Source organism: Salmo salar, chromosome 01 (genome assembly GCF_965601325.2).
Source record: "Salmo salar chromosome 01, fSalSal1, whole genome shotgun sequence".
NCBI lineage: Eukaryota > Metazoa > Chordata > Actinopteri > Salmoniformes > Salmonidae > Salmo > Salmo salar.
Window position 1 is genome coordinate 150,089,726 of NC_138291.1, and position 17,957 is coordinate 150,107,682.

At 40.1% G+C, this 17,957-nt stretch overlaps 1 protein-coding gene across 2 annotated transcripts; it reads right to left on the reverse strand.

Moving 5' to 3' along the window:
- Positions 1-519: 519 nt before the first annotated feature.
- lhx3 (LIM homeobox 3) lies at positions 520-13,515 on the reverse strand. 2 transcript variants are annotated; one of them, XM_045716048.2, is made up of 6 exons: positions 13,051-13,515; positions 5,892-6,063; positions 5,495-5,694; positions 3,868-4,019; positions 2,452-2,623; positions 520-2,048 (listed from the first exon to the last, which is right to left on the reverse strand). In XM_045716048.2, the coding sequence occupies exons 1-6, from the start codon at positions 13,118-13,120 to the stop codon at positions 1,630-1,632; spliced, it is 1,185 nt and encodes a 394-aa protein (XP_045572004.1). In that variant the 5' UTR covers positions 13,121-13,515; the 3' UTR covers positions 520-1,629.
- Between the last annotated feature and the right edge of the window lie 4,442 nt (positions 13,516-17,957).

Here is a 17,957-nt window from a genome sequence, read left to right on the forward strand (position 1 = left end):
TTGTGTATGTATTACAAAGTTTCACAGTGAAAATAAAATGTGGAACGACACACACGCTGCACTTTGGTCCGCTCCTTCCTACGACAACCGTGACACTTGTGCTTGTCTCCACCCCCCACCAGGTGTCTCCCATTTGTCCCCATTATCTCCTGTGTATTTATACCTGCGTTTTCTGTTTGTCTGTTGCCAGTTCATCAAATCCTACCAGCATGTTCCCGTGTTTCCTGTGCTCTAGTTTTAGTTTTTCCTAGTCTTTCCAGTTCTGAATTTTCTGCCTGTCCTGACCCTGATCCTGCCTGCCGTCCTGTACCTGCCTGACTCTGATTTGTATTACGACTCTTTGACTGCCTTGACTTACCTTTTGCCTGCCCCTTGTACTGTTATAAACTCTGAGACTCGTACTATCCGCTTTCTGTGTCTGTATCTGGGTTTTAGCTTGAGCCTTGAAAAATAGAAGAGAACCCAAGACAAAGTCCATAGTCAACATAATAAAGATCTGATACACGAGTCAGTGGTCAGTTTGGATTTAGCTGACAAATTTATTAAAGACCTGTATCACTTAATCATCATCAGAGAGAATAAATAAGACATAAAACATCTTCCACATAAACAAACACGTACACCAGCCTGGGTTTCAGCATGCCCAGGTAATTTCAATAGAATGAAACAAACAAGATACATCTGAGAACACACAAATGCATAGAAGTAACTGGACCTCTAGTTATCGGTGGGAGGCGACATCTACAACTTGTCTAGATCCCTAGCCGTCAATGTACAAAGTCCTAATATCTGTGGTATTCATGTTGTCGAAGGGGTTGTATAAAAATAAATTCTCCACAATGATAAACCATAATATACATAGACATTTGGCAACAACCAGACACATAAAAACTCTGAACCAAAACCTGCATCGGTACACTTTTTTTTTTTTGAAACAGAGAGAAGAGTAAGGTGGAAAGGATTGGAGTCTAATAAAATCCAATTGGGCAAAAGTCTGAATTTGCTAAGTTGTCACAATGATATCACAGCTGGAAATGGTGTGTATCTGTGAGTTTCCTCTGGTGTAATATTGATGACACCATAGGGATCAAAAGCATGATGGTGGAAAGTTGCTGTACACATAGTTCAATGGTGGAGGGCTGTTTGATGACTGCTGTGAAGACTTCAGGCTGAGAGATGGAGTATGTCTGTCTGACCGTTAAAGTTCAGATTGTAGAAGTGAGGGGCTTTCCTTTCACACCCTACTCTTGACGATATTTGAGCAACATATCAACACTTCGTCAGTAGCTAAATGATCATTCAGAACAGGCCAGCACTCCATTTCTCTCAGTCTTGTTATCTTTAAGGAATGGTGTGTGAATTCCAAGTGCTACCATTCATATTTTTTGATGGCCCAATCCTTCCTTTCAGTCCACTCAGATCAGGAGAAATTAAAAATATTCATTGACAGTTCATTGACAGAGACAGAGTGATCCAAGGAGGGTGAAAGACAGCAACCGTCTGACCCGGTCTCTCTGTTTCACAGGTCTTGCGTGACTGTCTCTTTTCCAGTTTTTGACACCCGCAGGAGAAGACACAGAAAAAACACCTTTGAGTCCTTAGACCACGTTGACCAATCAACCCAGCTCATCAAAACTGTCCGTGGTCCACTTCATCCAACCAGGAAGCTGGACTCGCTGGGAAGTCTGGGTAGCCCCCACTGCTGCCAGTGGACAGATCCGAGCTGGGGCCGTTAGTGCCCCCCAACACTCCTCTCATGCCTGGGTTCAGCCCCGGGGCCCCGCCTTGGGTCATGATGGACAGGCCGGAGTCAGGGTAGACCAGGCTGGAGATGAGGGGCTGGTGCCTGGGCAGTGCCTGAAGCGAACCTGGGGACTGGGGTAGGCCGTAGGGGCTGCTGGAGCGGATGTCACGGTACTGGTCCTGAGAGGGGAGGACTCCATGCTCCAGGGGGAAGGGGCCGTGGCTGCCCCCCATGGCTGGAGACGACTCGCTCAGGCCGCTGTAGATGCCATTGGAGTGACTGAGCTCCGACATGGGTGGCTCGTCTGGAACACAAGGGAGGACACTTGGTCATGGTGTGGCATTATAGAAGCCTTATGGAATATAGTGCTGATATTATTAGTTTGATTCTGGTCATTCATATAAAATTTGATTTATACAATTTTTCCCTCATTGGAATTATTTGGGTTTCATTCACATTTGAGTGGGTATAAACCAAAATGTGTGGTTTACAAATGTGCTATGTCCATTTCCACTACGCACTTCAGGGGCTAATAAATCATATAAAAAGAGTTGGTATTATAATTAGGATAATAACTAATTTTTTATCATCTCTCATAATTCCTCAAATAGGAACTTAAAGGTGCCCACTGTATCCCATTCCCTTTAATTTGATTATTGTGAATACATCATCTCAGATATTTCTGTCTGTTTGTTTTCTCATCCTACCTGTAAAGGAGACCTCAGCGTCGCTGTCCATGCCCTCCTCCTGGATGCTGTCCTTGTCTGATTTGGAACTACCTCGCGACCTCTTCATGTTGCGGAAGTACTGTCCCCACCTCTGTCTGCCTGCATCCTTCTTCAGCCTCTTCTCTTTTGCTCGCCTGTTCTGAAACCAGACCTGGAGGACAGAGGTGTTGTATGGTTAGGTACATATGTTTTGTTCTATTTATTTTAGGTATACAATTGGGAAGTTGGGAATTTCCTGTTGAAGGCAGCTCCTCCAATAAATATCATATTTTTCTAAGTAGAAGCCTTTCCCTAAAATAGAATTATGAGTAAAGTGAAACTGATTTCTTAAAATGAGAACTCTATAATGTACTGTTACATTTGCAGAGGACACAAGTAGTCTGTTTTATAACATTATCAAATGTTTTATCTTTTGAACTGAATGTTTCATTCATAGCCTATTGTTGGACATGCAAAATGACATTCCTAACCCCTTACTAGACCATTCCAGACATAATTTTCCTCTACTCTTTCTTCAGTGCTTCACCTGCTATGCTTTTAAGTGGTCAGGTACATTAACATTAAAACAAAATCATTTTCAAGGACTGTCTGGGGACTGGGCCATGTCTTCTTTAACACAAGTGGGAGATTGAAACAGTGGGACAGAACACTAATCTTGGGACCACCATGCCCTGTACAAGATTTATCACGCGCTTAATTAACTTCATGACAGCTATAAGTTGTCCTTAACCCTGAGAGCAGACAAGTTACCATGCATGTTACCCTCTCACTGGGATTTAATACCTGGAGTTGATGTTAATTATTTAAATCTCACTTTGTCCACGTTCTAAATTGTAGCTGTAAAATTGTGTGATAAAATTGGAAACATTTGTATTTTTATTTTTAAGAGACAGTTATGATTGACAAACCATTCAATGTAAGCACGTATTTGTTTAAATCTACATCAAGCATAATTGAATTAAAACAGGTAAAAATGTTCTCCTTTCTACCCCATATTTAGGAAAGGTCTATATTCATTAATGATATGGAGCCAAAGTGAACCCTCTTCACCCCCATTTCCCCTTCAGTGAATAATGAAGCGATAGTGGCTTCCTAACTACTTTAAGTGTCCTTGCAAATAAAACGATATATACAGAATGACTAATTGGCCATAGTCATCCACAGTAGGGCTCTTTCACAGACAATATGCGAGGCTCAGCGTTGTTAACGAGCTCTCTTGTGTGGACTTTTTTTTTACTCCATCTCACTGTAAATTCTAACCATCAAACCCCAACTTCTGTACCTGGGAAGCCATTTCAAGCACTATTTCAAAAGGAAACCCATGCATGACCTTAGATAATAATACAATAAGAACGCTAATGAAATTGTCTATAATGGAGGGGAATGGATAGTTACCTGAACAACCCGCATATCTAGGCCAGTTTCTGACGATAGCTGTTCTCGTACGTGGCGGGCCGGTTTGGGAGAGTTGTTGTAAGCGTTTTTCAGGGTCTCGAGCTGTTTCGCGGTGATGGTCGTTCGTGGCCTTTTCGCTGTTGAGTCAGCTTCTAAAAAGAAAATACAAGACATACAATGTAAGCCATAACGTAAACAAAAATGCACCCCAATTCTTTATGCTAATAGGCCTAATATTCGATTCAAAGCTGTATCCAAATATTGATAGATATTCAGTTAGATCCACCGAAAATTGTAAGCCTCGTAAAAAATTGCTTTTTGCGTGCCCAAAGAAATGTATCTATAAAGAAATATATATCTGGAAATATAATTGACAGTGCAATGCTTATTAAACAAATGATTGAATTATATTAATTTGATTATTCAGCATCCTTTGCGAGTTAGAGGCTGTAAATAAACTGTTAATGAGTCGGATTACTCGTGCATTTGATGATTTGTTATTATGTGCGTAATTGATCGCAAATATATGCTAACTCATAAGCAAACAAATAGTATACAGACAAAAAAAATGCGAGACCATCCTCCAATGCCCAAGTAATGGCGCCCTTACATTAACAAAATAAACGTGTGTGTTTTTCTATGAAAACTCACGTTAACTCAATGTGTAAATCAGCAGGAGATACAGGCAGTAAATTCCCCCAAACAGATGGGGTAGATAACACTTGAGTAATGCATTAACTCTTCACAAAGAAAATACCCTGCGTGGGTGTCGTTTTGTTTATACAGAGCTTCTGTGAGAGGTCAGATTGTAATAAATTTGCAATAAATACGCATTTACATAAAATAAGTGATTTTAATCCGAGGCGTTAGGGTAGCCTATGAGTTACTTTAGCAAAACATGGTAACCAGCGCTTTTAACACCCTTGAAACAAAACGAATATGTTGTGCAGATGAGGCTGAATTTAATCTTCTTAGTCACTGTCGGTCTGCTAATAAAATAAAACAAAAATGAGCTACGTTTTCTCTCTTCAATGCAATTGGACAGGCTTTAGGCCTATCTATACATAGGTTATTGCTATCTATTGGGACGCGGGCTACGACGCAACTAGCGCAGATGGGTCAAGTGTTTATGGGTGACCTCATAGTCTTGGAGATCAAGTTCACAGCTCCAAACAATACATAACGTATTGGGTGATGCGGTGATTGATAACATATTATAGGCATACTCCTTTTTTTACGTTGAAGTTTAGCAGACAGAATGAAATGAAGATGTGGGCCTTGTAGGATTTCCACATTCTTCGATATCGCTGAAATAACAACGACTGTGGATGCATGCGTAATTAGGCGTTAGAATCTAGGAACTCTGATCTTGGGGACCCTAAATCGGTGTGATAAGGTTTTTTAATTTAACCTTGATTTAACTAGGCAAGTCAGTTAAGAACAAATTATTATTTACAATGACGGCCTACCCCGGCAAAACCTGGACGACACTGGGCCAATTGTGCGCCACCCTATGGGACTCCCAATCACGGCCGGATGTGATACAGCCTGAATTCGAACCGGGGACTGTAGTGACGCCTCTTGCACTGAGATGCAGCGCCTTAGATCACATACAGTGATTTCTCACCTCGCTGTTTGGCGGTCTCGTAGTCAGCCTTGCACACGAGCCTGCTGTCCTCCATCAGGTAGTACTCGTCACCTGTCGCGAGCTGCCTCTTGCACACGATGCACGCGAAGCAGTGCAGGTGGTATACGAAATCCTGTGCCCTCCTCACCACCTGCGTCGGAGGAATACCTTGCTGACACGCGGCGCATTTGGTCCCAAATCTCCTTTTTGGAAATAAGAAGGTTATCATCAATAAATTGACAATAGTTTAATCACGTTCACAACCTGCGATTCTATAAAATAGTTTGGCTTATTTTCAATGAACTATTAGGCAACCTACACACCTGCAATATTTTCAATAATTTGTCGATCATGAAAGAATATGTATTTAATGGGACGGCCTATTTCTTGCACTCACTTAAAAAAATCTTCTTTGCAGTAAACGCTATCTCCCCGGCTGAAGCACTTGTCCGCTAGTTGGGATTGGCAGTCGCTGCATTTCAGGCACTTGCTGTGCCAATGGCGGTCCAGCACTTTGAGGATGAAGCGGTCCACGATGTGTTGATTACAGCCAGCGCATACAGGAATTTCTGTAGAAGACAGGATAACCATGAAGCCATCTTGAATTTAAACACTGCTTAAGAAATCATGTTGCACCGAGACAAATTATACTGTGATCAAATTGTTTTACGACACAAAATAGCAATTCATACAATTGTCAAATGTAGACATTTGTTAATGCATTTGATTTAGAAAAGGCTTATTTGGGATAATATCTAAATAAGGAGACTAATTCGATACAAATTATCTAAAAAAATTGTGATAAATCATACTTCATATTTTGCATATTATAAATAGGTATTTTATTTATACATGAATCACATATTTATGCCATTTGTTTTTCAGTAGATAGTACTAAAACCTCAGATATAGAAATTCGCATCGAAAGTGATGAGTAAATAGAAATGAATGGAAAAAACCCAAGGCAGTCTATTTCAGGGAAAATATGAGACAATTTTTTTCACTGAGCTAGTATCTAGAATATTGTATATTTTTTATTTTCATCGATGTATATTGATTGCCATGTAGTTGAGTATTGCTATAATTCAATTAAAAAGTTGTAGGCCTAATAAACAAATCTGGTTGAATGAAAAGCATAGTTGAAACCATCACCAAAAGGTAGATTTCGAACAGTGCATTTAAAGGAAAATTCAACACAAAAACGATATTTGGTATTTGTTTCATTAGTCCATTGTTGATGTAGTCCCCAAATGTTTTGCTTGTCAGCAATCAAGTTTTCAAGATATATAACTTTCAAAATACAGAAATACAGACAGTATGATGCATTTTGCATGGGCTGTATTTCTGTATTTTGAAAGTTATATACCTTTAAAACTTGATTTCTGACAAGTAAAACATTTTGGGACTATCAACAATGAACGAATGAAACAAATAACAAAATATAGTTTTGTGTTGAGTTTTCCATTAAGTTGAATAAGGTGTTGTGGACTCTATCAATAAATGTAGGGACATAATTATTTTAATAGTCTCAGATGTAAATACACTGCTGCCTATAAATTACAGCCATTCATTCGTTTGTCAGCACCACCATCATCATCATCTTCATCATCGTCGTCGTCATCATCACCATCGTCATTTTTTTCACAACCCATAAATTCGAGTAAAGGCCTGTTTTTTGTATGATTATCGAAACCTGGCAACATCCGTTAACATTTTCCAAGTGTGGGTGCCAGATGCACTACAAAAGAACACAGCGAAAATCAAACTAATAGCATAAAATATTACAAAGACAACAGCCAACACAGATTGACTGTTGGCTGATTGAGGTATCATGCTGGAACCATTATGGTTGACCTGCGGAATGAATGAAGAAGACATAGGCCTATAACCCCCCCCCCCCCCCCTTCTACTATCACTCCTCGAAAAAGCGCATTCCATTAATTAAAACACTTACTTTGCATGGTAACCAACTGATCCAAGTCCCCCTGACCATCTCTCTCTAAGCCTTTCCCTCTCCATCTCTCCCCGTTTCCCTTACTGATTCAACATATACAGTATGTATGTATCTCTTCTCTCGTTCCTGCGACCATGCATGGGCTATCCTATCCTCGTGTTTGAGATTACCCACTGGGCACACACTGGTTGCATCAACGTTGTTTCCACCTTATTTCAATAAAATGTACGTTGCACTAAAGTGGAATAGACGTTGAATTTACGTCTGTGCCCAGTGGGTACAACAGGCGCATGGGTCCCTCTCTCTTTAAAACACTGGTCCATTGTTTCCCATTTAATAATCACTAGTGATAATAAAAAGGGAAGAAAAAACAAGCCTTCTGTAGCGACACAGTCAATCCCCATGTCCATGCTCAGACTCCCCATCAACGCTGGCCCAAAGGCAGTTTGAGGTTTTACTTTGCATCTGGTTTCCAAATCATGCAGAAGCAGGCCCGCTTCGCTGAGTGGGAAAGGAGGGTTTCATTCATGTTAACGAGACCACAGCAACATTTGATCCAGGGTTCGGACATTGAACATGTTGCCAATATTCCTGAATTCAAATTGTCAAAACACCATCCAAGCCTTTCCCACTATAACGCATGAAATTACGCTGAAAGTGCACACTTGGGTGGATGAGGTGAAATGTGTTTCGATGTTATCAAATGTAGCTTCAGTCACATACCTAATTGTTACACGTTGTGTGTTAACATGAGTTTATTGACAATTTAGATATGCTGATGATACCGTGCACATTAGGCTACTAGAAATGGTTTCGGTGTTGGGATGATGAACCCGACCGTCCATATGGTCAAATTTGCATAATTGTATCTTGACTAATTTACACATGACATTTGACAATATCCCTCTGATACCCAATCGTTCCGACGTACAGTTTACAGATAATAGTAAGCCAATGTCTTCATCAAGTTCAGGATTAGCTCTAATTCATATAATTAACTGAACATCAATAGACATAATGTGACAATTTGCAGGCCATTGAACTTTTAGGAATAATCCACTCAAACATACTCGCATGGCCAACTTTTAAGCATGCCTTCATCAAGACAAGACAATACACGAAAACAAAATGGCCATCTTTCAGCAAACAAATAACTTTTCATTGCAGGAAAAAATAAAATAATGTATGAAATGAAATGTATGCATTCACTACTGTAAGTCGCTCTGGATAAGAGCGTCTGCTAAATGACTAAAATGTAAATGTAAATGTAACTTATTATTAAACTATCAACAAACATGTATCGAGTGAGACGCATCACTGGCAACTTAAATGAGGCTTGAAATGTTAGCACTTTTATTTATTCAAGTCGAACCACGTTTCATTCGTCCAAGGAATCGCATTCCTATTGTTAATTTGTGGGCAATTTATGACAAATGTACGGAATATTGTTTTCTGGGACCAAGAGCAAGCAACGCACAACAGCGAGGGAGCCACGTCACCAACAGGTGCATCAAACTCATTATTAATTCAATAGGTTCTGTAAAACTAGAATACAACGGTCAAGTCTCACGCCACAATCCAGCGATTTGATCACCTTATAAAAATATTACCAGTATAGATATACGCCCATGAAAGCCAATTCAATCCCTAGAAATTGCAGTAATATTGATAGAAACCTCGTTAAAACAAATACGTTTGTCCCATGTAGGGCAGGTTGTTATATAGTTGTTACAATTCACACCATCCTAAATAAAGAATTCACACTTATCTTTAAACATTTAAGACAATAATGTCTACAATGTGTATTTTTAAACGGTTTACTAAATCCTTAACCCTCATATGCAATGAATGGAAAAATTGCGACAAGATTAAAACTTCATAAAAGTGTAAAAAAATAGCTTTGGAGCAAACAGATAAGACATATGCTATTTCGTAGATTCGCCGTCTTTAGCCTTAATCCTTCGCCATACAGATTTAGCCATAATCCATTGTAATACAGGGGACAGGAGCGAAAGTGGAAAAAACTGAAAAGTGGAAAAAACTGAAAAGGTTAGTGTCCACTGTTTCGGCTAACCACTGACTAGTCTAAAACTGATGGTGTATGAGCGAATAATGCATGCAAGAAATAGCGTTCTATTCCATGTAGGAAATATAAGCATTTCATTGCATTATAAAAATGTTCAGAAATACAAAAGAGGAGACAATTCGAATAAAGTTATATTGTGTTCTTCATACAGCATGCGATACATGAAGGTGTTGTAATGAAATAAAACAACATCCCTTATTCTGACAAGTATAAACAGCGACAACAAAGTACTGATTAAATATCTGACCATTGCAATGTGCCTAACCAATATCAGATTAGATTAAAACACACATTTAGACATGCGTTGCCCTGTTGTATACCTTTACGTAATTCCTCGCTCTGGGCCAGCAAGGCAAACAGCATCTCCGTGTTATTCGGTGCTCCATTTGGAGAGTTCTGTTCATTATGTCCATCCATTGCTCATGTTCTCCTCACACGATAACGAAAAACGACTGTATTGCTGTGTTCTAGCTGTGCACCTATCACTCACAACGCCATATTATGCAGTATATCAAGGGAAGAATACTAGAATTCCACGCACGGTGTGACTGCATACGCTTGAGTTTGCTGTATCTCACTGTGATGTGCACTGCGCAGGATTACGACGCGTGGTTACCCTAGCGACTGGCCTGTTAAAGCAGGGAGATAGATTATCATCAACGATCAGAAACTTGGAAACGGTGCGGGTATTAAGTGCTCTTCGGAGGGAGGTAAAATGGAACAAGATAACATTTGACTATGGTTTCGGCCATGTGTGTTTAGTTGATGCACAGGCTATGCTATTAAATGACATTTTATTGCAAGAAGCTCCTATTTGACCTTTAGCTGGTTCATTTACACTAACATATTTTGCATGATCTTATGAAAATACATTTTCACTGCACGAAAAGTAGCCTAAGTGGTTTTAAATAGAACTTTGCACGCACGTTTCTCTAAAACAGTGTGTAGGCCTATTTCAAATCGAATCACGGCCATAATAAAGCCGAAGCTACACAAATAATCAAACGCAAACGAAAATGGAACCTGGTACATATATTTTTTAAATGAAGTCCTGAAACGGTTGAGTTCGAAAATTCATTAAGTTAAATAAGTTAAAGTTAAGTTAAATAAAGTGACATTCCAAATATTTGCCTGTAATGGATAGTTTATGTTATGGATACGCAACACAGGGCCTGCTATCGAAGATTTAAATAGGCCTGTACATCATTTTATATATAGGTAGCTATTGTACAATATATTTTGGCCTTGTTGGATTTCTGTGGTTGATGTGGCAGGCAGAATGCAACTCTAATATTTATTAAACATTCCACCATTACATAGACCTAGTAACTTATTACAGTACAGTATAGTTTTAAATATGTTTAATTCGTTTTTTACCTTTTCTAAAATGCACAATAATAGAACGACGTGAGGTGACCCCTATTTACTAACAAAAAAAGATGGAATACTAGGAGGCATATGTCACTAGAACCATTAGCCTACATAGGAACATAATAGGATCCCCATTTAATAATAAATAGCTTGATGAAATGAACACTTTTCTTTTGAAACATCTGGATCAGATGACAAATATTCCTTTACCAACGTTACTGTTATATTTGACAGGTATGATTTAATTACATGCACTATTTTATATTGGATATTTTGGATGTTTCACATATTATGTCAGCCATCGCACTCATGGTATCTTATTAACTCAAAAGCAAAAGAGAACATCTCCTTAACTTGACGTTGTGTTGGGGTCACGGTAGATAACACTACATTCGTAATAAAACCAAATCTACAATTTCCATCACGTAACGAGAACGTATAAACCTGGCGTGCGATTGACACGCGCGCGCGCGCACACACACACACACACCATATTGTAGAACTATAGCCTATGCTGACTTCACAAAGACAACTGTTTACTTAGGGGAGAGATTGGCCGTTCAATAACATGTTGATCGAGGCAACACCACGATGAATTTTATCGACACTGATCTCAGGCGCAAAAGGGCGCCTTGGGAAATCACGAGTAGTGCCATGGCTGCGTGGACCCCTGATGAATCTAAAATCAATGCCCCATTTGCCAGTATTTTCTGAGTATATGAAATATATTTTGGTGAAAGGTGTGGGATGCTTCAGTGCTCCCTCTTACATTTCAGCTATATTTTTATGTCCTATTGATCGCTCCCTTTTGAGGGGCGAGGAGACAGTAATGGGGTAACATGAGAAATGCTCTATGATCAACAAAACAGAAAAGTGATCCGTAAGAAAGAGGCGGACATGGGCTAGTGGTTTAGTAAGAGATCGTTATTGCTTTTATTTCTAAAACCATTGCTAATCTATTGGTTTTTGATTTGGCCATGGAATAGCCCACTTACAAGCCTTATTCATTTCCCCGATACGTAAGGCAACACAATATATTTTGTGGCATGGATCTACTTTATTAGATTCATAATTTACAAATATGAAGTAGGACTTCCATTGCTACAAAAATGCTTCACATTTTCGAACAATAATTTGTGCCTGGGATGTAATAACACTTCACATAATGAATAGCCTATAGGCCTAGATGTAATGGAATCATTCACAAACCACATGCCGACTGGTCTACATGGTTTACAGTGTGATCAAATAAACAAAGTTATGCCAGGCCTTTTCAGAAAGACATTTTCTGTTTGCAAACTTTTTACGTATATACCTATCATTTCAAGCGTTTTGTCTGTAACGGACCTCAGGTGCCGCACCTGTCGAAGGGAACCTGACACTTCTTAAGCATTTTGCACAGGCTGTTGACTAGGGAGGGCGGGGGGCGGCCTGTGTGCAGCCGAGCTGTCGCCTTGTTGGGTACACAAGTGGTTGGTGCAAAGGCGCTCTTGTGGTCTCGTTACTCGCGTGACAGCCAAGAGAGATGGCGTAAAATAACAGCACACGCATAACATCTGTTCTTATGATTTCCAACAATGCAGCTCATTACATATTCATAACGTCTCCCGCACGCAGGGAAACATACATTAAAGCTTTAATGTCCCACCTCGAAACCGTATGAATACCCTGTTCAATTGTGTTAAACTGGACACACATTTAAGTGCTATTCGCCAATATGATGAAATCCATTCCATTCGATATGTAGCCTATCAATTTTTCTCTTTTCACAACTTCTCCCGTCTTGAAAGGGAAGGCACAGCCCATTGTAACTCTTCTTTCAGCATATAATGGTGATATGTCAAACTCTTATTTCAGAAGTTTAACTGATGATGATAGGGTGTGCTGTGAGATACAATGAGCTATTTCATGCATGTTTGGATCCTATCGGTAAAACTTTGAGCTGCAGGCGGAGCCCCCGCTGTGCTGATTTGCTGTATAGCTAGATATTTCATAGCTAATTATGAGCCATTAACAGATTACAGGGGACTAAACGGCGTCAAATAGACTCGATGGTAGGCTGGCTACATTTCCATATAAAGTTAATTTTAAATCTCGATTAGAAGTGCAAATGACTCCAAACAAACAAGAAAGCCGGCTTCTTACCTTGACCTGCACTGTATCGGGAGAAATTCACTGGATTTTGACAACTTGATCCAGGATGTTCAAGCAACATTCTGAGCAGTGATGCTTTTCAGCTCAGATGAACATAAAATCAATCGGAGGTTGAGATAGGCCTATACAGAGGAAAGGAAGGCAAGATGCGCGCCTGCTGAGCTTAGGCTAATGATAAGTGATTATTATGAAAAAATAAAAACCAAAACGCATGATCCTATTTCTTTATCCTTCGAGAGTCACAAAAATAACGTGGTTGTAAGAGGCTAAAGTACGCCTGTCGACCTGCTCTCTGCGTCGGTCACCCTGCAAGGAAACTTTCAGAATGCAGCAACTTGCTGTTTGATTCCGTGTGTTGGTCGAGAGGAGATAGAGAGAGGGGGTGGGGATACTGCCTGACCATTACCAGCGTCAGCTGACCTCAGGATGGGACGGGTGTTCGTTTTTAACGTAACAAAAGTAACAGCTGGAGTCGAGATGCCGGGTGTGGCGCGTGGAGGACTATACCCTGTCCATGGTGCTGAAAAGGGGAGTTTCTGTATGTGCGCGAGGCCGGAGGCGTGTGTTGCGTGTAACCCCCCCCCCCCCCCTTCACTCCACTGTCTTCAACCCCCCCTCTCCTCCTCCCTTCCCTCCTTATCCATTTAGAGGTACACGTGTCCATCTTTCATCGTACACAATAGGGTAATGGGCGATTCGTCGGGACATTGTTGTCATGCGTTTTTATTCTCCTGCCCGTCTTTTGTTCGGCCAAGAATAGACCAACAAAGACAAGTGGATGGAGCGTCATTGTTTGTCCCCCACGAAGAAAACGGTAGGGGACTCTGGAACTGTCTCCCGTTTGTTTGTACGTTAGTCACACGCGATATCTCAGTCTCAGACAGCACTGTGCCGATTTTGACGGAACTTGGGTGAATGATACGTCTTGCCAAAGAGATCCGGCATGTACAACATTTAAGGCGGGAGCTATAGTAATTAACTGAAATGTGATAAAGCGTCAGCCAAAATGCATCATTCGTGGGGGAGGACATGCTTACGGTTGGCTAGTTCCATTTTGCCATTGTGTTTTTATTCAGACTGTCCATGCTATCTGTGGCGAGCTACCAGCATCTATTCTCCTTATTATGCCCTGAAGAGAACGCCAATGGTATTCCAACACCAGTTAGCAAATTCTGACATTTCCATACAGATTTTTGACAAGGGCGTTTCGTTTGAATCTGATTGTAATAGCGTACAGGCCTACATACATTTTTTTAGGAGTTCCACAGCATTTCTGAAGCATTGTTGAAAATTGTATTTTTTTTAATTCTAGCCAAATAGGATATTTTTTATTCTAGCCTAATAGGATATTTTTTATTCTAGCCTAATAGAATGACAATTCTAACTAATTTCAATAATGACAAAAGCTTTGTTACATGGAAACTTTTTCACAATCACTAAAACTTGTGTGATGACAGTTTCAGAATTTTTTGAAATGTTATACAAATGTGAATAATTTGGAGATTCTTTGTCTTTCTTACTTTATATCTCTAATTCCTCTCTCTCTCTCTAAAACTAGCTGCAATAGTTTAGTCTGACATAGTGGTGACGTTGTCCTACAGCTTTGATTTCAGCCGTTCAGCATGCTTACTCACCAGTGGGTCTAAGCCAATTACTTAATTACTTAATTCATTAGGCTATTCCTTACAAGGCAATTATAAACTTAAAAAACATCACATAATATCATAAGCCTCCCCATTCATCCAAGGTCATTATCGATCTATCATCTCATCTCATTTCTTCACCCATGAACCATCCACCCTCTAAGTCTTGCTGTAAATATAGCTTTTCTTACTGTTTACACTTTTTCTATAGGATAAACGCGCTTGTTTTCATCTCTCCAGACGAGTTTTTGTGTTCCGCAGTAATCCCTGGTCAACAAGTCAGTCTAATGTCTTTATGGAGATTAAGAAGAAACGCCAGTAAATCTGGAAGGAGCCATATACTGTAACTAGGATCCGAAAGCAATTGCTGCCTCAAAGGAGCTCATAGGAAAACAACATAACAACAGAGAACCTTCATGCATTACTGTTTTTCTTCTCTTTTTCTCTGCCTGACTTTTAGATACCTGAATGTGTTTTGTTTTTATTCTGGGATTTTTACAATAGGCCTGCTGTGGGGTCACACTTGAAGTTAGATTGAAGCACTAGTCACCTGTAGGATAAAACCATGCCCTATGCCGACACTGCTCGTCAGAGGGCCATATCAGGACCAAGGTCTCTGTCTGCAATTCCTCTCTGTTAGAAGAAAATAAGCAGAAAACAGGACTACTGAAGAGTTAGCAAGCCTGCTGAATTATGCAGCTGATGATGATTGCAACAATATAATAACAAAAACATCTATGATAGCAACAACAACAACAATAATAAGAAGAATAATGAAGGTTTTAGTTTTCATAATAATCATGAAATGAAATGAGCTTTTTAATAGTGATGTTTTAATAGTCTTTGTGCAGTGTGTACAGTATAGCTATTATCTACTCTGTATCTCTGTAAGATTACACATACTGTAATGTTGGACCACTCTATACTTTTCTGTTGTAAAAGTAGAAAAACAGTGCCAGCGGCTCCCTTGGTCTTGGTCTTAGCCCCCATATATAAGGCCCCAGACATGATTTCATTAAAGGGGCAACCTTAAAAGGCTGATGCTCTTATTCCACCACTCTGTGCACTGGGGAGTATCATTACAGGAGATTGGTAAAGTGTTAATGCACCTGGGACCCACTTGACAGAGCGCCCGCAATCAGGTTTTAATGGTCCTCCACCAAAGGCTCTAGCGTTTACACCGCTACGTACGCCTGCCCTCAAAGTCTAGAGGTCTGGCCTGGCTGACTGTCGGGGATACATGGGAGATATGGAGACATGACACATGCCCGTCTTCTGAAAGCATGAGAGTCTCTCAAAGACTCTCTCATCTTCCATCTCAGTGTTTGGTGTGCGATGTTTCCCAAACAGATCAGTCTTCTGTATGACCCTCAAGTACTGTTGAGCCAATTGGGTTTGGAGAGTTGGTTTTGGGTGTATTTGGATTGAAGCATCCCCAAAAGCCAGAGTGTGTTTGGATGAGTTTGTCTTATTATAAGAACACAGTGTCCTATTAAAACAACCCTCCTAGGGCCAATTGTAACATGTCGGGTTCCTATTGTATCAGCAATGTGAATGGATTGATTTTTGGAGTTAAAACAGATAATAATATGTCTTTTGGATCTGTAACTCTCTAGCAGAGGAACCCACTTGTCATGAGAAATGTCTCCCTTGAGGTACATTATGTCTTACAGGTCTATCTCAGAATTTATTTTAAGAATTGTACATGATGACATATGTTTTCATGGAAGCAAATTAATTCCAAAACAAATACAAACAAAACAATTATATAAATCAAGCATGTGTGCACCCCCCCAAAAAACCGAATTAAATACAGGTAGTACGTTTGGTTTATTCACATTTTGAATACCACTCTTCAAACTGCACCATTGTGAAGGTTTATTTTACCTCTAGGCCTACATCTGGCCTGTCAGGATGGAATACGATGTCAAAATATAACAGCTCAAGCATGGCGCACTCACCACAAATCACTTTAACAATCTGTAACGATGACTTGCAAGTATTGAAAGGTAAATATGAAATATGATGATTTCTCATTTCTTCTCGCACTAATGTATGTGTGTTGCTAAATATTGCTTGCATGATTAATTTGAGCGGGGAGAAAAGTTTTATATATTCCGTAAATCTTCCTCTCTCCCCCTGTCAATACCAAGCAGTGAACTTCTTTGCATATGCAACCGGCTTATTATGCCATGGTAATATTGATTGCGGAGCTATTCTGAATTTATGGCTCACTCAAACTTGATATATAAAGCAATACATAATAACAAAGTGTAAGTGGTGGGGAAAATGTCACATTCAGCCAACTGCACTTGGGAAGGCACAAACACGACACAAAAATTGAAACACAAATGCTTTGTTTGTAAATTATGACTGAGTGTTGGAGTGTGTCCCTGGCTATCCGTCAATGAAAAATATTTGCTTAATATAAGGAATTTGAAACGATGTATACTTGTACTTTTGATACTTAAGTATATTTAAAACCAAATACTTTTAGACTTTTACTCAAGTAGTATTTTACTGCTCACCCCCGCCGCATGACTCGGCACGCCTATGCCACCCCTCTGACACCATGTCTCGATTGTGTGCCTGTCATGATCAATCATGTCCTCCAATGACTGGCCTTGTGTGGGAGGGAGGGCACCAATCACACGCCTCATTACCCTGGCTTGGTTACCCCGAGCCCTAGTGGTCACTCTAGTGGTCCTGGGACACTCAGCCTGTTGAACCTGTTGCTGTGTGAGGTGTTTGGCCTTCACGGAGAGAGAAAGTACACTCAGCCTGTTGAACATGTTGCTGTGTGAGGTGTTTGGCCTTCACGGAGAGAGAAAGTACACTCAGCCTGTTGAACCTGTTGCTCTGTGAGGTGTTTGGCCTTCACGGAGAGAGAAAGTACACTCAGCCTGTTGAACATGTTGCTGTGTGAGGTGTTTGGCCTTCACGGAGAGAGAAAGTACACTCAGCCTGTTGAACATGTTGCTGTGTGAGGTGTTTGGCCTTCACGGAGAGAGAATTTGTTTCATTAATTCATTGTTGATATAGACCCCAAACTTGATTGCTGACATGCAAAACATTTTGGGCCTATATCAACAATGGACCATTGAAACAAATACCAAAAGATAGCTTTTGGGGGGAGGTTTCCTTTAAAATAAGACCACATTTCTGTTCTTGACTTTTCAATGATTACTATTACCACAAGAGCTCCTAAGGTCAAGTTTACAGAAGCAGCTCGAGAGAAAAAATAAACTTGCTGGT

Coding starts and splice junctions, on each gene's coding strand:
- lhx3 (XM_045716048.2), bottom strand. CDS start 13,120: ATGTTGCTTGAACATCCTGGATCAAGTTGTCAAAATCCAGTGAATTTC. Junction 5,695..5,891: donor TGCAAAGAAGATTTTTTTAA/GTGAGTGCAAGA, acceptor TCCAAAAAGGAG/ATTTGGGACCAAATGCGCCG. Junction 2,049..2,451: donor CGCTGAGGTCTCCTTTACAG/GTAGGATGAGAA, acceptor CTTGTGTTCCAG/ACGAGCCACCCATGTCGGAG.